The sequence below is a fragment of the Trifolium pratense genome, linkage group LG3 (assembly GCF_020283565.1).
Source record: "Trifolium pratense cultivar HEN17-A07 linkage group LG3, ARS_RC_1.1, whole genome shotgun sequence".
In the NCBI taxonomy this organism is placed as follows: Eukaryota; Viridiplantae; Streptophyta; class Magnoliopsida; order Fabales; family Fabaceae; genus Trifolium; species Trifolium pratense.
The window spans coordinates 36,778,523-36,801,862 of record NC_060061.1 but is presented as its reverse complement, the minus strand read 5'-3'; the positions used below and the strand labels follow the sequence as shown (position 1 = coordinate 36,801,862).

General features: G+C 32.5%; 2 protein-coding genes across 6 annotated transcripts; both read right to left on the bottom strand.

Moving 5' to 3' along the window:
- Positions 1-1,626: 1,626 nt before the first annotated feature.
- On the bottom strand, positions 1,627-10,531 carry LOC123918688 (alcohol dehydrogenase-like 1). Of its 3 annotated transcripts, none has more exons than XM_045970806.1 (10): positions 10,329-10,525; positions 10,104-10,246; positions 9,886-9,932; positions 9,477-9,802; positions 8,596-8,678; positions 7,629-7,704; positions 6,053-6,117; positions 2,515-2,610; positions 2,238-2,399; positions 1,627-1,944 (listed from the first exon to the last, which is right to left on the bottom strand). In XM_045970806.1, exons 1-10 carry the CDS (start codon positions 10,384-10,386, stop codon positions 1,828-1,830), a joined length of 1,173 nt encoding a protein of 390 aa, XP_045826762.1. In that variant the 5' UTR covers positions 10,387-10,525; the 3' UTR covers positions 1,627-1,827. The 3 variants fall into 3 exon arrangements, with proteins under 3 accessions (XP_045826762.1, XP_045826763.1, XP_045826765.1); XM_045970807.1 differs by having other exon boundaries at positions 10,104-10,233; positions 10,329-10,521; XM_045970809.1 differs by lacking the exon at positions 2,238-2,399 and having other exon boundaries at positions 10,329-10,531.
- A 6,204-nt stretch (positions 10,532-16,735) lies between these two features.
- Positions 16,736-21,549, bottom strand: LOC123918736 (alcohol dehydrogenase-like 2). 3 transcript variants are annotated; one of them, XM_045970874.1, is made up of 10 exons: positions 21,330-21,549; positions 21,094-21,236; positions 20,842-20,888; positions 20,416-20,741; positions 19,380-19,462; positions 18,538-18,613; positions 18,026-18,090; positions 17,558-17,653; positions 17,281-17,442; positions 16,736-16,967 (listed from the first exon to the last, which is right to left on the bottom strand). In XM_045970874.1, the coding sequence occupies exons 1-10, from the start codon at positions 21,385-21,387 to the stop codon at positions 16,851-16,853; spliced, it is 1,173 nt and encodes a 390-aa protein (XP_045826830.1). In that variant the 5' UTR covers positions 21,388-21,549; the 3' UTR covers positions 16,736-16,850. The 3 variants fall into 3 exon arrangements, with proteins under 3 accessions (XP_045826830.1, XP_045826831.1, XP_045826832.1); XM_045970875.1 differs by lacking the exon at positions 17,281-17,442 and having other exon boundaries at positions 21,330-21,492; XM_045970876.1 differs by lacking the exons at positions 17,281-17,442; positions 17,558-17,653 and having other exon boundaries at positions 21,330-21,494.
- Between the last annotated feature and the right edge of the window lie 1,791 nt (positions 21,550-23,340).

The following is a 23,340-nucleotide window of genomic DNA, read 5'->3' as shown; positions in this document are numbered from 1 at the left end:
CAACTGAGCTAAATTCGGGACGTAAATTTGACTTTTTTTATACATTGAATAATGAATATATCACATCGATAAAAATGTCAAATTTGCTTTGTGATTAGAGAGGCTGGGTACATTTTTTGTACTTATTTTTTTAAAAGCTAAATTTATTTACTAATTGTTTAAAATAAGTTGTTATTTGTTTTATTAGTAGAATAAATAAAATTATTTTATTCTAGAAAATAAGTTTTTTTTTGTGAGGTAGTATGATGGATAGAATTTCGACTTTAAAAGGTGAATAAATGGAGTCTTCAAGATTCATTCCTTGGACCCGCATATAAAATGTGATATTACTGTCAATTAAGATTGAACTACTTTTTTCCCTTTGTATTCCACTATAATTAAAATATTTGACCAAAGGAGAAATCTAAAAATTATTTCCATTTCTCACGAATTACACCTTTTGAGTCAGCTATGAGACAAAATCTTTTTGCGGTCAACGATAAAAATATTTCCAGGTCATTTTTGTCAAAAATTAATTGATTACCTTCGCAATTATTGCGTCTTAATATTTTTTTATTGAATTATTGTGTGGTTAATCAATTATTGCGTGTTTTTTCTCTTCTCTTTCTTCTCCTTCACTTCACATCACATCTCACAATTCTCGAGTTACCGTGGTATTGCACATTTAGACTGTGGGAGGAAGTTTTTTCCAGATTTTGTTTGTTAGCCACGGTTTAACCGTGGCTAATTATCCGGAACTCATTTTTCAACTTTTCCGATATTATAACTCATCCTTGGTTTGAAGAAGTTTATCTAGAATTTTCTATTTAGCCGCAGTTAAAAATTATCTAGAACTCATTTTTCAACCTTTTCAATATTGTAACTCATTATTGGTCGTTATAGTTTTCGGAGCACATTTTCCAAGTGTTGCGGTTTGGAATGCTTGCTACCGAAATTTTAAGTTTTCCGAAAATCTTGTAGATATTGAAAAACAAAATTGTAGGGGTGATGTTAAATAATTAAAAGGGTAAAATTGGAGTATTTGATTGTTTGTTGTGGTGGAAAAAATTTGCTACTAAACCCAACAGAGTTTTTTGTTTAAAAAAAAAAAAAAAACTAAATTAGCTCATCCAAATCGACACTAAAAGAACTTGAAATCTAGGAAGCACATACATTTCTCAGATTAGGCATGTCCGTGTCGGACACGTGTCGGTGTCCGTGTCCGACACCGACACTTATTATTACACTAAATTATGTCATTTTTCCAAATTTTTATCGGTGTCGACGTGTCAGTGTCCGTGTCGTGTAGTGTCCGGTGTCCGTGTCTGTGTCCGTGCTTCATAGCTTGAAACCTTATGGAAGTATTCCAAGAAGGGATTGGTTTAGTTTTGAGCCGTTGGACAGCACTCCAAACCGCCCGAGTGGGGTGGCCGAAACTCTCACATCAAAGCTCGACAGTTCGCCGCCAAAATATTTTCTTGGTTCACTTAGTCCAAAGGTACTATTAATCACTCATTTCAAAAAATTATAAAATAGGGGGTAAAATTCCGGATTTTAAAATAGGGGGTTTAAAATTCCGGATTTTAAAATAAGGGGTAAAATTCCGATTTATTCAAAATCGGGGATAAAACTGCATTTAAGCCTAAATTAATCCATATTATGCATGAGATATCGTACATTGGTTTATTTATTGCTTCACAGCATTCTTTTTTATCGATGAGAAAAAAAATATCAATAAAGACATGGAGTGACATGAGCACTTCGCAAAAAAAGTTGAGGACAACAATGTTGCATTTATAGCACCAGTATTATTAACCAAGAAAATATTAGTACTGATAAATTAGTTAATTAATGATCCATCCTTATAATGCAACGAATGCTCTTTCCTTGCACCATATAATCAAAAGCTTTGTTAATGTCTTTGAAGTCCACTTCTTGTGTTATGAACCCATCCAAGTTAAGCTCCTGTAACACAAATATATGGCAATAACTAATCATATTGCTGTAGTAAATTCTTAATATAACCAATCAAGTGTTTAATTTTTTGTCCTCCTATCGGTTATGTCAGGTTGCTCAGTTGGTAAGGACATCGCATTATATATAGAGAAGCTGTAATTTCTGACTACTGAATTACTTAATCAAAAGAATTTGAACCAATAGTTGAGTTTAGTCTCTTAAATTTACAAGTTCAAATTCTTACGATTGAGCTAACAGCGGCGGAACATATTATTTAGTGATTATATTGAGAAAGCACTTACTTTGTCTAAGTACTTCTGAGCAAGGAGGGGAAGATCAGATTTTGGTTTGATGCCTCCAAATAGTGATCCAGTGATAGTTCTGCCTCTTAGCATGGTACGAGGATTCAAAGTCAGTGGTGAACCGTGCATTTCCACCCCTATTATCACTGTTTTTCCCCAACCCTAATCATAGTATACCAACCGTTGATTAATGTTAATCGAGTGTTTAATTGATTTATTTATTAATTACATTGTGGAAATAATGCATGTTTGGTTTTAGAACAGAGAGAGAACAAACTTCTCGGCTGCTATTGAAAGCTTCTTCCATTAGTGATGCTAAGCCAATGCACTCAAAGCAATAATCGGCTCCTCCATTTGTCATATCCTTAATCACCTGACGGAGGGAAAAACACTATACTATTAATTTTGATTACACACATATATCAAATCAAAATACGAAGACAAAACACGTAACATGATTTCATGTTGTCAATGACCGCACACATTTAGTATTTAAGAGAATGTAGCTCTTCATATTTGGTCGTAAAAGTGCAACTCGCTGTCATACTGGTCCATGATTTAGAAAAATAGAAAATAGTCTCTTACTCTACGATCCGTGTTGTGAATTCGTCGTAAAATCACACCAATAAAAGAACTTGATGTGTGGAGCAATAGAACGGCAATCAAATTATTAAGCGGAATAAGCAATAATAATAATAATAATAATAATAATAATAATAATAATAATAATAACCGATAAACAAGATAAATGAGAAGAAAGAACACGATAATTTGTTTACCCAGTTCGGGACGCAGGAAGATTTTTTTTCACAAAAAATCAACAAACCCGCATATTTCCGCCCGGGGCGCAGGAAATTCCGCCTGGGCGGAAAAACATAAACTTTTACTTTCCTGCACACAAATTTTCGCCTGGGGCGAAAATCTTTCCGCCTGAGGCGAAAAAAACAACTTGAAAACTTCTGACTTCTTGCTACCGAGATTTCAAGGCATATCCAACAATTCTCCACCTTGCCTTTAAATCGATGGTGATCCCATCAACCACTGTGATGTTCGCCATCCTCCTTGAACTCTCTCATTCAAGATCACCGGCTAAGTCCAAGTCCCACTTGCATCTTGACCTAGGTACCATCCTTCACTTGCTTCCCACAAGCTGTACCTCCCCTTCATCCCTCGGAATGTCTTCCGCTATCATTAAGATCTTGCCTCCCACTACCATAGGATGTTTGGTAGCACCCACAAGATTCACCACACCCTCTTCAAACTCCGAAGTGATCAACTTCGTACCTCCCTGAAGAAACGCTTGTTCCCCCATTATCATCAGCATTTTAGATAGCTCAACAAGCTCCACCACCCCTCTTCAGCCCCGAATTGTGCCTTTTTCGTCCTCCTGAAGAATCACTTGCCTCCGACTATCCATGGATTTTTGGGATAGCCCTACAAGCCTCCACCACCCTTCGACCCCCGAAATGCCTTCCGTCCTCTCGAAGTATTGCTTGGCTCCAAACCAACCATGGAATTTTAGGCGGTTCCACAAGCTGCAACATCAAACTCTCCTTGTATCCAACTACCTCCAGCAATCTCACAAGGTACCAAGTCTAATCATTTGTTGCTTTCAATTTCCTCCCTGAAGATTCTCTCAAGGTCTTGCACTTCTTCAGCCACAATTGAAACATAACCCACAAGGTCTCCATGGTCATCGCCCTTTGGTTCAACAATATCACTCTCCTCCCTATCTCCGATTAGATAGCCAAGAGCTAATGTTGACTGTCTTCCACTATTGGAAGACTCCACCTCAAACTGAGTTTCCACCAAAGTATACCCACCATGATCTCCACCTTGTAACACGCAAGACCTCTCCAACTCCTCTGAAACATACTTCAAGCTATTGTTAGTTTCCAACAATTCCAGTTCAGCTCAACACCTAGTAAACCTAGTTCACTAGTCCAACTAAAACCATGTCACTAACAGGTCCACCCGAAGTCCCACAACTCAACCACATTATGAGAATCACCACTAGTTATAGATGCATGACCAACTATCTTTGCATCTAAGTTCAGGAACATACCTCACATCGTGTAAAGAAACTCACGATTGTCAAACTTCGTAAGACAAACTGAACTCATACCTTGAACCTTCCAGCTTTCCGTCTTCAAGATGAACAACTCTACCTTCAACTAGCTCTAGAGTCTCAAAGTATTCATTCTTTGACCACACGTGATAGGAGCATCCAAAGTTCATGACCCAACACTCCACTGATTCCCAACTTCCACTAGCATCTCCACATAATAATAAAGTTGTTGTTTCAGAAGTAACCCGAATATTCTTAGCACCGCCTCTCCAGGCTGATGTCGAGTATTATTACCACTGTCTCTCCAGGCCGACCTTCTTCGCAATCTCCATTAACTCTTTATCTTCGAGGCACCGGGTAACAACACTCAATAATAATAATAATAATAACTGATAAACAAGATAAAGGAGAAGAAAGAACACAATAATTTGTTTACCCAGTTCGGTCCAATAATGACCTAGTCTGGGGGAGAGAGCAGCCCCTCCGTTCCACTATATCAAACGAGTAACTTTACAAAGAGTTCTAATTGAGTTACAAGAATTAATCCTAATTCTACCCAAATCTCGAATCTCTTCCCGTGGCCAAGAGACTCAATTTGATAAGTGTTTCTCAAGGTATAATCAACCCCCTTTGCCCAACCATAGAGTTATACCAAGAGACAACCCCTCTTGTTTCTCTCTAAAACCTTAACCTTGTGACGGCGGCAAATCCTAATTGAAAACCCTACATTGTTGCTCCCTTTGTCAATTTTTCTATGAATAAAGTGATCCCTATTTATAGAAAAACATATGCCAAAAAACTAGTAACAAATCTATTTTAAAATAAAACAAATTCAGGTCAAAGTGCCCTCCAAGAAAAGGTTTTTTTCACAAAAAATCAACAAACCCGCATATTTCTGCCCGGGTAGGGATGGAAATGGGTAGGGTATGGGTAGGATACTATAGTACCCATCCCCATACCCGCGGATTGATAAAATACCCGTACCCATCCTCATACCCGCGTAGGTAACAACTTTTGCCCCCATCCTCATACCCTATGGGTACCTAGGTACCCATACCCGTTACCCACATTTTTACTAAAAATAAATTGATCAATTATAAAATATCATATAATTTTAATAGAATTAAAAAAATTTCAAAGATTTTAATATTGACTAATGAAAATTATAAACAAAATTATTACTAACCTTATATTAAAGTTCATATTTATGTTAAACATTCACATTATTTTTATATTATGTTATAAATAAACATTTTTATTAAAAATATGTAATAGTTTAGTAGAGTTGTATTGTTTTAAATAGATTTACATATATTATAATATAATAATATAAATAAAATAAATAAATATATATATATATTATGCGGGTATGGGGCGGGGTGGGTACTAAGGTACTCGTACCCGCACCCATACCTATTCATTTTTGCGGGTAATACCCATACCCCTACCCAAAATGCGGGTTTTTACCCTACCCGTTGTGGGTAATTTTTGCGGGTACCCTCTAGGTATGGGTCAAATTGTCATCCCTACACCCGGGGCGCAGGAAATTCCGTCTGGGGCGGAAAAACAGAAACTTTTACTTTCCTGCACACAAATTTCCGCCTGGGGCGATAAAAATAGCAACTTGAAAACTTATGACTTCTTGTTACCGAAATTTCAAGCCATATGCAACACTCTATTAGTTAATTTGGTCTATGAATGCTAAAAAAAGACATGACTTCATGAGTTAATTATACTTGATAATTACCTCGCCGACCGACTTCTCCTTGCAAGTGGTGGGATTCACAAAATGAGTTACTCCAAATTGTTTTCCTGTGTGTGATGAGCAAGATAACAATGCTTCTCTCAAGATTCAAAAAAGTAAAGGGAAAATATACTAGGGATATAAAGATGGTTTGGTGAACGAATAAGTGAACTAAAAAGGAGAGTGATCAGTCGAGGGATTGGTTATTATACATAAGCTATCCTTATGCACCATGCATAAGTTACTTAGTGCACCCCCCAAATTACTTGTGCACCCCCCAAATTACTAGCACACCCCCAAATTTCTCATGCACCCTCAAAATTTCTCGCACACCCCCAATATGACTTTTGCCCCCCAATTTTATTTTTTTGGTCCCCTCCACATTTCTAGCCTAAACCATTTTGTTGTGGGAATGGTTTCAGAGATATGCACTCCAAAACCATTAAGTGTATAAGATGGTTTTAGAGTACAACCCTATAATTAGAATACAAACAATAATTGTGATTTGAAACCATTTAACCAACATAATGGTTTCCAGAATTTTTAAAACCATATAAACACACATAAAACCATTTTACAAAACAAATGGTTTCAGTGTATAACTATCTGAAACCATTTAACCAACATAATGGTTTCCAGAATTTTTAAAACCATAAAAACACACATAAAACCATTTTACAATACAAATGGTTTCAGTGTATAACTATCTGAAACCATTTAACCAGCATAATGGTTTCCAGAATTTTTGAAACCATAAAAACACACATAAAACCATTTTACAATACAAATGGTTTTAGTGTATAACTATCTGAAACCATTTAACTGGTTTTAAATAATGATTATAATTGTACCAAAAAAAAACAATTATGATTCTAATTATAGGTTGTACTTCAAAACCATCTTATGCACTTAATGGTTTTGGAGTGTATATTTTTGAAACCATTCCCACAGCAAAATGGTTTAGGCTTGAAATATGGGGGGTTAAAAAAAAATTGGGCGCACAAGTCATCTGGGGGTGCGTGAAAAATTTTGGGGGGTGCGCTAGAAATTTGGGGGTGCGCGAGAAATTGGGGGGTGCATGAGAAATTTGGGGGGTGCACGAGAAATTTGGGGGTGCGCGAGTAATTTGGGGGGTACGTGAGAAATTTGGGGGGTGTGAAATTAGGTGTGAGTGTGTGAGTTGAGATTGGCTAGGATTATTACATGTGGATGCTCAATCTAATGGATGTTATTGACTTATGTACCGTGCATAAGGATTACACTTATGTATAATAACTTCTCCCATCAGTCGATGCGGGCCTAGAAATTTTAATTAGTAGGGAACAAATTTATAAAAATGGCGTCAGATTATAATTAGGGACATATTTTTTTCTCATTAGAAAACTTATAATTTAGGGACAAATGAAGTAATATATTACTAGAATGATCAAATTGTTCGGTATGATTTAAAATTGGGGTATTTTTTTATTTGAAAAATTTTATGGTGTAAATGTTCGATGTCATTTCATGGGTGAATTTTTTATTTATTCCCTAATTAATTAAAAAATAGATATGACTAAAAATAAGGTTAGACAAAAACCTATTTCAAATTTATTCTCATTTAGATCGATCCCTATGATCATTGACACTCCTCTTTGTTTTGCTCCTAGAGCAACCTGCATATGCAATCCAAAACTCGAGGTTAGTTTAATCAATAGGTTTTCTGCACTAAAATTGCCACACACCTTGTGTTGATCTTAGTTGTTGATTGTATAGATGAATGACTCAGATTGTATAAAATCATTCAGACATTGGAGCGGATCCTATATTACATCATCTTTTTCAAAATAATAAAAGTATTACTAGTGTTAATGATTTAACAAAGAAAAAGATATCTTAAAATACAGTAAATACTATGTTTCTGGAAGTGAAAGATATGGGTTGATGCTTCGTGCTGGTTTTTTTTAGAGGAACACTTCTATGAACACAACCACAAATAATTTAAATTTAGACACACATGCAAAACTCAAATAAAATTAAAACATAAATCAAATAGTCAATGTCAATTGATGTAATTAAAAAAAAATTGATGTGATTAAATTATTTATGATTTACTTTTTATCATTTATGTGTGTGCCTATACTATAAATCCTCCTAATCTAAAGTGAGACATTGAGATATTCTTGTATGGTCTTATCCATGAGTCACTCTTACATATTAATTTTTTTTTTTGTATAAATCAGCTATCACCTGCACGCAATTGTAGAGACTAATCTCTTAAGTTTTGTAATATTGATGCATGTCTAAATCAGATATTGAACTCAAGATCTTAATTAAGTTAAAAGAGACTCGCGTCATTTCATCTAATTGCTCTTTACTACTCTTACATGCTATTTTAAAAACGTTGAAAGATAATTGAATTAAATAATAGTATGTATTTTTCATATAATTAAGTAATAAACAATTTTTTATAAATGTGCTTAAATAAAGTCACCAAATACATAAGACTATGCAAGAAGAAGAATATCTCATCTAAAGTACATGAATGAGTCCAGCTATAAACTTACAGCTAGGCCTACAGCACCAAGGCCAAAAATAGCCACCGTGGTCCCTTTTTCTACGTCAGCTACCTTCCACGCGGCCCCTACCCCTACAAGAAGATACAAATAAATACGGTGACCACAAAATCAACACTATATGTGTATATTTGATTTTTCTTTGGTCAAATAATCAAATTATATTTATCTTCCGCCCTTTAATATGAAAACAGGAGGTTTAATAAATAGATAAAAAGCGAAATTAGCCGTCTTCGTGAGCTTAACTCAGTTGGCAGAGACATCATATTTTATATGTAAAAGCTGGGGTTCGAACCCCGAACACTCCATTTATTCACCTTTAAGGTGTATTGATTTGACAAAATTATTTTTCATTTTTAATTTTTTTTACTTTTGTTTGTGCCCTTAAATGTTTGTGCTTATATAAGACTTCTTCTATGTAACCTTTTTTTTTCTTCTTTGAAAGGTACTTATTCGGTCCACAATGAGTTAGTCAATTGATGATACGCATGTCAATGCATAACTTTGACGATTAATATTTTAATTATATAATAGTAAAAATTATAAAAAATTGATATTTTGAAAATATTTATCGAGACAAATCTAAAAATTGTATAATAGTAATATTTATTTTTACTTATTCGTAGAAAAATATTATCAAAACAATATGTGTAAATAGTGCATAATAATCAATTGTCTCACTCATCGTAGGACTGAACGAGTATGTAATCTTATATCTTATCTGAAAATATCGAATGTTCATGCTTTTAGTTGTTTTTCCGGCATATATTATTACACAATATTCGCAATTTTTTTAAGCAAATTATACATGGAAGAAATTTGCTTATAAAAAAAATACGTGGAAGAAGTTTAACGTGTGGAAGAAGTTTAACCTGTGGAAACACCGCAACTGAGCAAGCAAGCCTTATCAAGAGGAAAATCTTGTGCAATTTTAACCAAATGTGTTACATCCACCACAGTATACTCAGAAAAACTGCTGACACACAACAAATGGTGCACCACTTCTCCATTCATGTCCCTAAACCTGCTTGTTCCATCTCTTGGCATGCCAAAGAATAGTTTGCTCCCAAACTTGCTGCAAGTGTTGCTTTTTGTGCTTTCACAGTCTTTGCATTCTCCACAGTTTGGGAGAAACACCGGCACCACTAACTCGCCTTCTTTCACTTCTTCCACGTGCTCCCCTACACTCTCCACAACTCTGCAAGGGACGAAGTTCAAATTCCGTTTATAAATATTTGAAAAATAATTATTAATATGATAATTTTTAAAAAAAAAAATTACCCCACGGCTTCGTGTCCTAAAATTCTAGGAAACGCAGCAGGAGGTGCCTGGAAAAAAAAAATTAATGTCCAACTGAGATTAGTAAGTAGTAACTAATAAAATGCATAATCAAATAATTATTTAACTAACGGCTCAGTGTCCGTTTGTATTTCATAATATTCAATTCATACAAAAGAAAATAATTAATATGTTGAGTTTGTGATTTAATTTGTGCTTACTGAAGGATCCAGTTTCCAAAAGGTGAGATCAGAGTGACAAAGAGATGTGCATAAAATTTTGATCCGTACTTCCCATGATTTTGGTGGGTCTACTTCAATTTCCTCTATAACAAGAGGTTCACCTGATTTTCTGCATATTGCAGCTATTCCATTTCATGAACAATTATTAAGTCAACATTAATAATTTATGTATTAAAGTATATAATATATACAAAAGAGTTGTACCTTTGCATCTTATTGGCTTGCCAATATATTCTCTTGTAATGCTTCTGTTGATCGGCATAGCAACAAATTAAATGAGTTCAGTTGTTGGTGGCTTGGAAAATATCGATTTAGAATACTCTAAATTTGTTGATCCTTCTTCCTTTCTTTTGTAGATAGAGTTAGCTAGAGTGGTCTTGCCAATGACCTCATGAAAAGGGATGATATTGATAGGTAATATAATAATTTTGTCTTTTATGGTGGGTTTAATTGTTGCTTAAAATATATAACCATGTTATTATTTCTTTTTTGTCAATTTGGTAGTAGTTGAGAATCACATCTTTAAGTACATAGAAATGAGGAATATTAGATTGAAAATTATGTTTGAACATCTGAAATGTTCTTACGAAATTATGTGATTGTTAATTATTACAAGTCTAATGATAAAATAATGACATGTTTCTTTGTTACAATCTAACAGTTTCACTGTGGTGACATTTTATGAGGGTGCCAGAGTTTGATCTGATTTACCACGCTTTTTCCTTTGCGTGTATTTATTTTCACCATCTTTTAAAAGATGACTAATTTTCGTCAGAGAACATGTGAAAAATTTTCTCATCTCAACCATATTTTTTTTCATATGCATGAAACAAAGATCAAATCGATAATCATCTCCATAAAAAACTTAAATTTCTTTCCACTAGAACAAATTTATCGTTGATATTTTTATTTTTAAATTTTGAAATGTTTGAGTGAAAACAAACATTTATAATTTACACGGTAGGTAAATTGCAAAAAAATGTGAAAAACACAAGTGTACAAACACTTTTTTTTTTACTAAGTGTACATCAACAATGTTTGTGGGATTAAATCACAATTTTTTTACTTCACATTATTTTATCTCTCTTTCACCTAATAATTAAACTATTATTCAACTTTCACTCTTACAATGGTTTAGTTTATACCAAATACTCTCTCTTCCAACTCACTTTCATATACCTCACATTCTTTATTCTTTATTTATATTATTTAATTTTGTATAATAATTATTATTATTTATATTTTTTTGAAATAATTATTCGTGTTTTGGTTGTTAAACGAGTAATTATTTTGATCCATTGTACAAAGAAAAACTAGAGAAGGAAATGTAAAATTGAATTTATTTTTATGTTGAAACTTGAAAGTATATCAAACCATATATCTATTTATAGAATTTTAAAAATTATGAATTTTGTTATTAAATAAAAATATTTAAAAAAATATGTTATGCAATAATTGCCATGAAAGTATTAGAATAAATAAAAATATATGCACCCAATCAAAATATCACACACACACACATGCAAATACGCGCGCGCACACATTAAAAAAAAAATCATAAAATAAAGACTCACCTCCCTCTTGAGCAAGTGTAGTGCACTTGCTGGAGGTTGCCTCTTAGCTCGCGCCACGTGTCTCTCACTTTCCTCCCACTTTCCCACTTTTCTATGAGAGAGAACCGGTTGAATTTATTCAACCCTTTATTCAACCCCTCTCTCCTCCAACTAATTTAATATTAAACTGCACCATACGCAAATATATGTCGATTCCAACGAAATAGCTAAATTATTTCTCTTATATATGTAACATTTTTGATATAAATTATACATAACTAATCACTCACATTTCAATTCACATCTACATAAATATATATATTTTGGCATACCATTATACTGCGAAAGTCAATGTTCAGGAAAGGGGCAAAGCACCTTTCTCATTGTATATATACTACAGTAATAATGTTGTAGTTAATCATCAATGGACAATGGCCAACTATAGGGGAAAGGATCCTCTCTCGTGTACTTTTCACGGGAGGGATTAATGTTTGAATCCTGGCCCTTCAATGCATTTTTAATTGGATGGACAGTTTGTAACAAAAATAAATATGTGGTCCAGATTTTACTGAACTCAACTGAACACTGGAGAGGATCTCCTCCCCAACTATAGTATACCACTAGCCCATTTTTACTCTACTTTTTTAGCCACGTTCAGGTGTTGTTTTTTGTTGTTTAATATTTATTTTTTAAAAATTAAATGTATTTTTCATGTGCAATAAAGACTAATTTCCTTGAGATAATTGAGATTTATTTAAAAAAATGATATTTTTTAACAAATATTTTTCCATATACACTTATCAACGATCAAATTCATGATCAAATGATTAAAATATCCAAATATACACTTATCAACGATCGAATTCAAGACCAAATAGTTAAAATATTCATTCCACTATTTTTTATTAGATGTTTTCTAATTACACCCTATAAATTCCAGGTTACACCCCAAAATGACAAAAATACCCTAATTTCTTTTTAAATTTTCACTAATTACCATTCCTGATTTCTTTAGGTCTTCTCTTTCCTCTTTTTCTCAATTTTTTTCCTTTCATTTTTCTATGATTTCATTTTCAACCTTCATATCGATCGATTCCATTTCTTAAATTAAATATCTCCTTTGAATCATGTTATGGAATCTGATATGGGAGATTTGGAAGCATCTATGGAAAGGGAATAAAAGACTCAAATAGCAACGAAACAAGGGGAGGTTCCATTGAATCATGTTTTTTATTAACCCTGTTTTGTAGATTTTGTTTGGTTATCCATTTATCTTAACCTTTTTATTTATCAAATGAAGTAAAATTTATGAAGCACCTACTTTTATGATTAGGCGTGTCGCGGTGTCCGACACGTGTCGGTGTCCGAAACTCGTATGACACTCCTACGACACGTGTCGGATAGCTCAAACCGGTGTCCAAAAAAGTTTATTTTTCTTTTACTTTGACACTCCTTTGATCGGTGTCCAACACCTGTAAGACACTCATAGGACACGTGTCGGACAAGTGTCCCAAAAAATTATTTTTTCTTTACTTATATTCTCTTTAGACACATAACAAACATATCTACAAGAGTTAAAGATGTTCGAAAAGGTAAAGAAAAAGGTAAAATATGTATATTTTACCTTTTATTGATCAATATTTTTAGTTTTTTCGATAGTAGATGGATAAATAAAAGGTAAAATATTATTATATCTTGTTTTAAAACTTTTTTTTAAGACTCAACTTAGATTTACATGGATATATTTTGATTCTAAATTTATATGTTTTATAAATACGTAGCAGTGTCGGTGTCTTATATTTTTTACATTAGCGGTGTCACTGTGTCCGTGTCGTGTCGCGGTGTCCATGTCGAAATCCTTCATAGTAAAATAGGAAAAACAACCCAGGTAGCAAACATGAACAAAGGAAGTTAAAAATTCCTTACGTGAATTTAATTCACTTAGATGTAATAAAACTCTAAATTCAACTTAAAACATTATACGTGAATTCAATTCACTTACACATACGTAAATTAAGTTTATGTATGTTAAATTTTTAAAAAAAAAAAAAAAAACCTAAATTCACATGTGATTTGCAGGCATAGAGCAAAATAAAAAAAAAATACATGAAATTGCTTAAAATTTCACTTTACTGTGCAATGTAATTTTAATGGAAAAATTATGTACTTCAACCTTTAACATTTTATCAAAAGTTTGTTAACCTTCAATAGATGAATGTCAGCCAGAGAGAAGTGAATAAATTGGAAGATGAAAATATAAGATTTCTAGTTAATTTGAGACTAAGGGCAATTTAGGTATTACGATAAAAAACTTGATATATTGGGTGTAACCGGATGCTTTAAGGGTGTAATTAGAAAAAATATTTTTATTATTGATATATTTATATCTATTATTGATCCAACAAATCATTTGATGAGTTGTAAATAAATACTAAATAAATACATAACCTCTCAACAAACAAAATAAAAAAAAAAAATACATAACCTCTCGTACACACTTATTATATCCACATGTTAAACCTTTTTTTATATCAGGGATGTATATAAATTATTTTTTAATGGAGTAATAAAAAAACATGAAAATTATTTACTTAAAGGCAAATAATTAATCAAGCCAATATACTATATTAGAATTGTCACTACATATACATACAACGTATAATTGTTGTGATACTCAATAATACGAGTTCAAATCATCTTCGTTTCTTTTTCTGACCGTAAATCATCTCCATTTCTTTTCTTTCTTTGTCAATAGAGGTGGGAACAGGCCAGGCCGGCCTACATGGCCTTAAGGTCTAGCCTATATAGGCTCAGGCCAGGCCAGCCTATTTCTTTAAATAGAGCAGGCCAATGCTTTTTTATAAGCCTATTTAGCTAAAAAGGCCAGGCCGCAGGCCATTAAAAAAGCCTTTGAGGCCTACTAGGCCGGCCTATTTAAGTTAACATGAATAATATTTTTATTACGATTATTATTTATATATTAAAATTTATACTTTGATTAAATTATAAATCTATTAACTTTTTAAGTAATTTAAGTTTATTAATCTACATTAGTTTTTAACATATATAAATGTATTATTATAAACTAGAATTGAAATATGATGACATATATAGTCAAATTCTCTAAAATATCAAATGGAACATTATTTTATTAGTTCATAAGTATATTTCAAAATAAATATAATTATTTATTTAAATATGTTCATATGAAATAGACTTTTAAACAGGCTAACAGGCCACATCAGACTTTCAAAAGGCCAGGCTCAGGCCTAGAATTTAAGCCTATGATAGGCCACAGGCCAGGCTCAGACCTTCGATTTTTTGACAGGCCAGGCTCAGGCTTGGCAAAGCCTAGCTCGGCCTAGCCTATTCCCACCTCTATTTGTCAAGTAGTCCAGTAGCTAGAAAATTCACTTAAAGGGTGAATAAGTGGAGTGTCCCGGATTCGAACCCGGACTCCTGCACATATAGTGCAATATCCCTACCAATTGAGCTAAGCTTACGGGGATAAATCATCTTCATTTCTAAAAGTGAAAATAAAACATTTAGGGTTAAATATGTTTTTTGTCCTTATAATTTTCTGGAATGTTCATTTTAGTCCCTGAAAATTTTTTTCACACTTCTTAATCCCTCAAGTTTTTTTGGTCAATGTTTTTAGTTCCTACTATAAAAAGACGGTAATTTCAATACTTTTAAAGACCGTAATAACTGTGTCCTGCACATTTAGAGACGAAAAAGGTGATTTGTTCTATTTAAAATATCATATAACTTGCATAAAAAAAATAGCATAACTTAATTTTATTCGGATTTTTTTTGTAACACTTAATTTTGATGGTTTATTAATAGGGGTGGGCATGGTTCGATTTTGAAAGAAAATCGAACCGAATTGAACCAAACTGTTTTCAAAATTCACAGTAACTGAACCGAACTGAACTGTTTGTCTTTCGAACTGAACCAAACCAAACTGTTAAAGTGGTTCAGTTTTATGGTTTTAAACCAAACCATAACTAATTTTTCACTAAAAATAACTGAACCATTAAACCAAACCAAACCAAACTGATAATCATGAACCAAACCAAACTGTTTCAGTTCAGTTTTAAAACCGTTTGTTATGGTTCAGTTTTTTTTTGTTTAGTTCGGTCTAGTTTGGCAATTCGGTTTGGTTTTTGGGTTTTTTTGCCCACCCCTATTTATTAATTTGTTAGTCAATTTATTTATTTAAGACCGTTGATATGAAATAAGTTTTTAAATAGACTTTCAGTCACGAATTATACCAGCCTTTCAAAAAAATAAACTAGGATTAGATATATACCTTAAAATTTGAGTCTTGCAATGTCTAACCTGACACAACTTATCCTACACCCATTAAAGAGAACCTATATTAAAAAGGCATAAAAGAAAAATATTTTTGTTGAGAATAACACTTGACTACTTAAACTATGAGAGAAGACAATTTGAAATTACAAGAATTATGCTTGGTCTTTTCATTTTTAACATACTTTCGGAGAAGTCAATTTTTGTGTTGATTGGCTTGCCAGGTAGTATGACTCTAGCATGGATCAAGATTTAATGGTTTGAAAATCTTGTTCTCCTGCTTTATCAATTACCCTGTTGAGTGATGTTATTGGTCTATTGAAAAATAGATCTTACATTGTTTCTTTTTTCCTTGTTTATTTTCTTACCGATAAAAATAAAAACTATGTCTAAAATAATTTTTTTAGTTTACTAGTCTGGTGACTTATAATTCACACATTTTAAATATGAAAAAGTAGAGAATTTGTTCGAATGTCAGCTCCTATAAATAATATCTTTAAGGAAAATGTTAACTTGTGCCCTTAAGGCACATTTTAATGAGATAAATGTGGAAATATGCTCTTGAAAATCGTGTAATAACTTTTTAACATTTAATATTTTATATCATTAAATGCTAAATTTCTATATTTAGGTATCTTATCATGTGCCCTTAGGGCACATGTTAACATGACCCTATCTTTAATAACTACCGAACTCAATGTTATTTGAACACTTTTTCTTGGAATTCAAAGGTTAAAGAAAAGGGGAAAGAAAAAAACACATGTATTATTACCAATGTTGCACTTGCAGAATAACAATGTTGCATTTATAGCACCAGTATTATTAACCAAGAAAATATTAGTATTGATAAATTAGTTAATTAATGATCCATCCTTATAATGCAACGAATGCTCTTTCCTTGCACCATATAATCAAAAGCTTTGTTAATGTCTTTGAAGTCCACTTCTTGTGTTATGAACCCATCCAAGTTAAGCTCCTGTAACACAAATATATGGCAATAACTAATCATATTGCTGTAGTAAATTCTTAATATAACCAATCAAGTGTTTAATTTTTTGTCCTCCTATCGGTTATGTCAATTTGCTCAGTTGGTAAGAACATCGCATTATATACAGAGACATCGCATTATATGTAGAGAAGCTGGAATTTCTGACTACTGAATTACTTAATCAAAAGAATTTGAACCAATAGTTGAGTTTAGTCTCTTAAATTTACAAGTTCAAATTCTTACGATTGAGCTAACAGCAGCGGAACATATTATTTGGTGACTATATTGAGAAAGCACTTACTTTGTCTAAGTACTTCTGAGCAAGGAGGGGAAGATCAGATTTTGGTTTGATGCCTCCAAATAGTGATCCAGTGATAGTTCTGCCTCTTAGCATGGTACGAGGATTCAAAGTCAGTGGTGAACCGTGCATTTCCACCCCTATTATCACTGTTTTTCCCCAACCCTGATCATAGTATACCAACCGTTGATTAATGTTAATCGAGTGTTTAATTGATTTATTTATTAATTACATTGTGGAAATAATGCATGTTTGGTTTTAGAACAGAGAGAAAACAAACTTCTCGGCTGCTATTGAAAGCTTCTTCCATTAGTGATGCTAAGCCAATGCACTCAAAGCAATAATCAGCTCCTCCATTTGTCATATCCTTAATCACCTGATGGAGGGGAAAAAACTATACTATTAATTGTTGTCAATGACTGCACACATTAAGAATCTAAGAGCATATACAATGTAGCTCTTGATATTTTAATACTTAAGTGCACGTAGATATCACTTAAGGGAAACAATAACTTTGGTCTCATGGTCCATGATTCCAAGCAAAATACAAAATAGTTTCCTACTCTCCAATCCTTGTCAATTTGATCAGTCCACATGTCTCACTGATGTGTCCACTCAACGTGTCTCGTGTCGCAAAATAATGACACATCAGCTTTTTTGTAAAGTTAAGAACCATTTTTAAGGACAGAAACTAAGTTGACTAACTAAACAAACATGACTTCATGTGTTAATAATACTTGATAATTACCTCACTGACCGACTTCTCCTTGCAAGTGGAGGGATTCACAAAATCAGTTACTCCAAATTGTTTTCCTGTGTGTGATGAGCAAGATAACAATGATTCAAAAAAGTAAAGGGAAAATATACTAGGGATATAAAAAGTTGGTTTGGTGACCCATTAAAGAGGAGAATGATAAGTTATAATTAGGGACATATTTTTTCTCTCATTAGAAAACTTATAATTTAGGGACAAATGAAGTATAAATTACTAGAATGATGTTCGATATAAATATAATTTAAAATTGGGCTATATTATCTATTTGAAAATTTTATGGTGTAAATGTTCGATGTCATTTCATGGGTGAATTTTTTATTTATTCCCCTTTTTTTTTGAACTAAAAGCATAATGACAAAGGATCTAGAAGGAATTCCAACTAGGTTGGTACCCCTCATAGACCCTCATCCTGCGCCAAGTACTCATAATAAATTCCCTATTTAATTAAAAAATATATATAACCAAAAATAAGGTTAGACAAAAACCTATTTCAAATTTATTCTGATTTAGATCAATGCCTATAATCATTGATGCTCCTCTTTGTTTTGCTCCTAGAGCAACCTGCATATGCAATCCAAAACTCGAGGTTAGTTAAATCAATAGGTTTTCTGCACTAAAATTATCACACACCTTGTGTTGATCTTAGTTGTTGACTCTATAGATGAATGACTGAGATTGTACAAAATCATCCAAATATCGGAGCGGATCTGGATCCTATATTACATCATCTTTTTCAAAATAATAAAATACTACTAGTACTATTGATTAACTCCATGTTTTAACAAAGAAAAAGATATCTTAAATACAGTAAATACCATGTTTCTAGAAGTGAAAGTGTTGTTTTTTTTGTTTTTATAGTTGGATATTGTAATTGCATCATGATATTGCTATTGTTAATTATTATTAATGCATAAAAATGGAGTGGATAATCTAATCTAAAGTTAGACTTTGAGATATTCTTGTATGGTCTTATGTATGAGTCACTCTTACATATTATTTTTGTTGGTGTAAATTGGATATCGTCTGCACATATTTGTATAGACTAACCTCTCAAATTTTGTGCGAGCTAAATGTATAACAAATTCTCTCTAAAAGTATTTGAACTTGGGACCTTAGTTAAGTTAAAAAATATCCGTATTATCTCATCTAACTATTTTTTGTACTTATACATGCTATTTTAAAAAGATAGAAAGGAAATTGAATTAAATAATATATATTTTTAATATAATTAAATAATAAACAACTTTTTATAAATGTTCTTAAATAAACTAACCAAATACATAAGAATATAACTTACAGAGGCTCCTTCAAAAAAAAAAAAACTTACAGCTAGGCCTACAGCACCAAGGCCAAAAATAGCCACCGTGGACCCTTTTTCTACGTCAGCAACCTTCCACGCTGCCCCTACCCCTACAACAAGATACAAATAGTCAAATACGAGAAATACGTTTCTTAAAATTTGGTCTCAATTTGATCACACACATAATAACATATATCATTTAATTATAATAAAATACATATTATTTAATTATTTTTTCTTTGTACTTTTTTTAGAGCTGTAAAAAGGGCCTTAAGGGGCCGGCCCTTTAAGGGGCGGACCCACTTATTCCTGATTATTAATTTTATTTAAATTTTAAACACAGTTTTTTTAGGGTGCCGATCGTGGACAGTGCTGATTGAAGAAAAAGAGAATAAGTTCACGACACTAAAAAAATTGTTTAAAATTTAAATAAAATTAATAATCAGGAATAAGTGGGTCCGCCCCTTAAAGGGCCGGCCCCTTAAGGCCCTTTTTACAGCTTTAACTTTTTTCTCAACAATGTGTGTGTGACCAAATTGAGACCAAATTTTAAGAGACCACACAAGTATTTCTCGTCAAATACTACATTCGTCCTTAATTATAAGACCATATTCGATAAAAATGTATTATTCATTTATCTTGTTTTAACCGTATTTTTTTAATAATATATAAATATAAATATTAGTATATAAGATCTTGTTCAATTTGTTTTAATGAGTATTTTCAAAATATTAAAATTTTATAATTTTTACTAATATACAATTAAAAATATTAGTGATCAAAATTATGCATTGACGTACGTGCAATAGTCAAACAAAGTCTTACAATTAGGGACGGAGATAGTACAATTCAACCTTAAAGATATTGGATAAAATTCGCCTTCGGATCTGGATCCATTTCAGTCCATTCTCTTCTTTTGTTTGTGTTGTCATCATCTCAACCATCCATTTATATTTTTTCTTTCTCTTTAAAATTGTTACTTTTATTATGAGTCACTAAATGAAGAACAACAGAGATGGCAGAATATAAAGGGCAGTAGAGGAATATGCAGAAGAAGTTTAACCTGTGGAAACACCGCAACTGAGCAAGCAAGCCTTATCAAGAGGAAAATCTTGTGCAATTTTAACCAAATGTGTTACATCCACCACAGTATACTCAGAAAAACTGCTGACACACAACAAATGGTGCACAACATCTCCATTCATGTCCTTAAACCTGCTTGTTCCATCTCTTGGCATGCCAAGGAATGGTTTGCTCCCAAACTTGCTGCAATTGTTGCTTTTTGTGCTTTCACAGTCTCTACATTCTCCACAGTTTGGAAGAAACACCGGCACCACCAATTCGCCTTCTTTCACTTCTTCCACATATTTTCCTACACTCTCCACAACTCTGTAAGGGACGAAGTTTAAATTTCGTTTATAAATAGATGTAAAATAACTATACATATTACAAATATTAATAATAATTTTTTAAAAATAAATAAATTTACCCCACGGCTTCGTGTCCTAAAATTCTAGGAAACCCGGCAAAAGGTACCTGGAAAAGAAATGAATGTCCAATTGAGACTAGTAATTAATAAAATGCATAATCAAATAATTATTTGATAAATTGGTAATCTATAATAAATAATTGGCAATTATAATAGTAATATCTAAACTAATGGCGCAACTTGTTATCCGCTTTATAATATTTGGCACAAAAGAAAACAATTAATATGTTGAGTTTGTGATTTTGTGCTTACCGAAGGATCCATTTTCCAAAAGGTGAGATCAGAGTGACAAAGAGATGTGCATAAAATTTTGATCCGTACTTCCCATGATTTTGGTGGGTCTAATTCAACTTCCTCTATAACAAGAGGTTCACCTGATTTTCTGCATATTGCAGCTATTCCATTTCATGAACAATTATTAAGTCAACATTAATAATTTATGTATTAATTAAACACTAAAGTATATAATATATACAAAAGAGTTGTACCTTTGCATCTTATTGGCTTGCCAATATACTCTCTTGTAATGCTTCTGTTGATCGGCATAGCAACAAATTAAATGAGTTCAGTTGTTGATGGCTTGGAAAATCTCGATTCTGTAAATTTGTTGATCCTTCTTCCTTTCTTTTGTAGATGTAGAGTTAGAGTGGTCTTGCCAATGACCTCTTAAAAAGGGATGATAGGTAATACTAATTTGTTTTTTCCTATAGTGGGTTTAATTATTGCTTGATTAAAATATAACCACGTTATTATTATTTTTTGTCAAATTGGCTAGTAGTTGAGAATTACTACATATTTTAGGTAGTAGAAGTGAGGAATCTTAGAGCATCCAAAATGGAACTACTCATTTTGAGATATTTAACTCAGTTTCATGTGTGCACATTATTCATTTATAATTTTTTTAATAATAGTATTTAATAAGCACTAAAATCCTCCAACCCAGCACCTCTTAAAAATTTCTAAATGAGCCATACTATCTTATTAAAAATTTTACATCATAAAAGCGTATTTAAGAAACTTCTAAATGAGTTATTTTCATAAAAGCGCAAGAATTAGCCTTTATTTTTTTATTTCTTCACATGTCTAAATTATACCATAGGGGTAAATGTTGTTAATATTTTTTTTTTATGCAAAATGTTTTTTTTTTCACCTTCTGATTCCTAAGGGAAGGGGGCCGTAGTAGTCCAGAATTCGGGGAGAGTTCTAACATCAAGTGGTTCCAATCCCCTTCCGAATGTAGTTGCGGGGGTCGAACTATAGTCATTCCTACCAAGTTCAGCATCAATCACCACTGAACCAATTAACATTTGGTAAATTGTTGTTAATATTATGTTTGTGGTAGTTAGTAAAAATAGCAGCATTTTGTTATATATAAGGTTTAATAAAATTGAAATGTTATGAATATTAAATTATAATTATTTGTTTGTTTTTTTATGTGACGATGACTATACTATGTGGTAATGTGTCAGCATTGGTTAAATTGGTTTGAATAAATTTGGTGATAGAGATCGAGTTACTTCATCAAGTGTATAAAGTAGGCATGTGATAATGTATAACGATGCTATAAGTGATTGAGGGGTTGTAACATGATAGTAAGGGGGTTGTAACATGAGAGTGATTCACATGTCACATTAGCATATATAGTAAGTTATACTAACATGATACGTGAGTCGCTTTTAGGGTTGGAAATAGATCAGACGGCCTACATGGACATTCGGCCTGGCGTGTTTAAGTCTGGACTTGTCTGACATGTTTATTAAAAATGTTAGGCTCACTGTCCACGTGTGTGTTGATTTGATTAAAATAGTGAGATATTGACCTTTTACGAAAGGGGCTAGAGCTTGGGGTCAAAGTGTTATTTTAAAAGTTAAGGGGTCAAAATCATAAATTTGTAAAAATCGTGAGTTCAAAGGTGCAACCCATGACTAATTGTCGGAAAGTCTGAAATAGCATTGTGAGTGACAATGAGCTAAAGCTTAGGGCCATAAGAGAAAGAGACATTACATCAACAAAAATCTTAACATATTAGTTATATGAGTCATATATCTTATATATCTAACATTTTTTATTCATATGCAACGTGAGACTAATCACTCACAATTGGACCTATTTAGTTAATGAGATTTGTTTATTAATATATAATTTATATAAATTATGAAAGGATGACAACATAGTTGAAATGTCTTTATTTAACTTACTAGAGTCTTCACTTTTGCTTAAAAAAAAAAAGAGGAAAAAAAGAGTAAGTCAACACACAAATAATATAAAAGAGGAAAAAATGAATACAAAACTTGGGGGGAGTGATCGAAATCCAAGTGGGAACTAAACAAATTACAACTCCCTCATTAATAAAACAATTATTTTTTTATAAATTAAGTGCATCTAAATATCAAGGTGGAGATAGACGTCCCAATGAAGTTGGAACCCTATCCTTCCCACTCTCCACCTATAGCTCATGTTATTAATAAAAAAGAAAAATAAGATAATTACAAGGGGCAA

Coding starts and splice junctions, on each gene's coding strand:
- LOC123918736 (XM_045970874.1), bottom strand. CDS start 21,387: ATGCCGATCAACAGAAGCATTACAAGAGAGTATATTGGCAAGCCAATA. Junction 18,091..18,537: donor TCAGAATAAATTTGAAATAG/GTTTTTGTCTAA, acceptor CATCACACACAG/GAAAACAATTTGGAGTAACT. Junction 16,968..17,280: donor CTCAGAAGTACTTAGACAAA/GTAAGTGCTTTC, acceptor TTTGTGTTACAG/GAGCTTAACTTGGATGGGTT.
- LOC123918688 (XM_045970806.1), bottom strand. CDS start 10,386: ATGCCGATCAACAGAAGCATTACAAGAGAATATATTGGCAAGCCAATA. Junction 10,247..10,328: donor CAAGCCAATAAGATGCAAAG/GTACAACTCTTT, acceptor GAAATGGAATAG/CTGCAATATGCAGAAAATCA. Junction 7,705..8,595: donor TTGGTGCTGTAGGCCTAGCT/GTAAGTTTATAG, acceptor TTGCATATGCAG/GTTGCTCTAGGAGCAAAACA.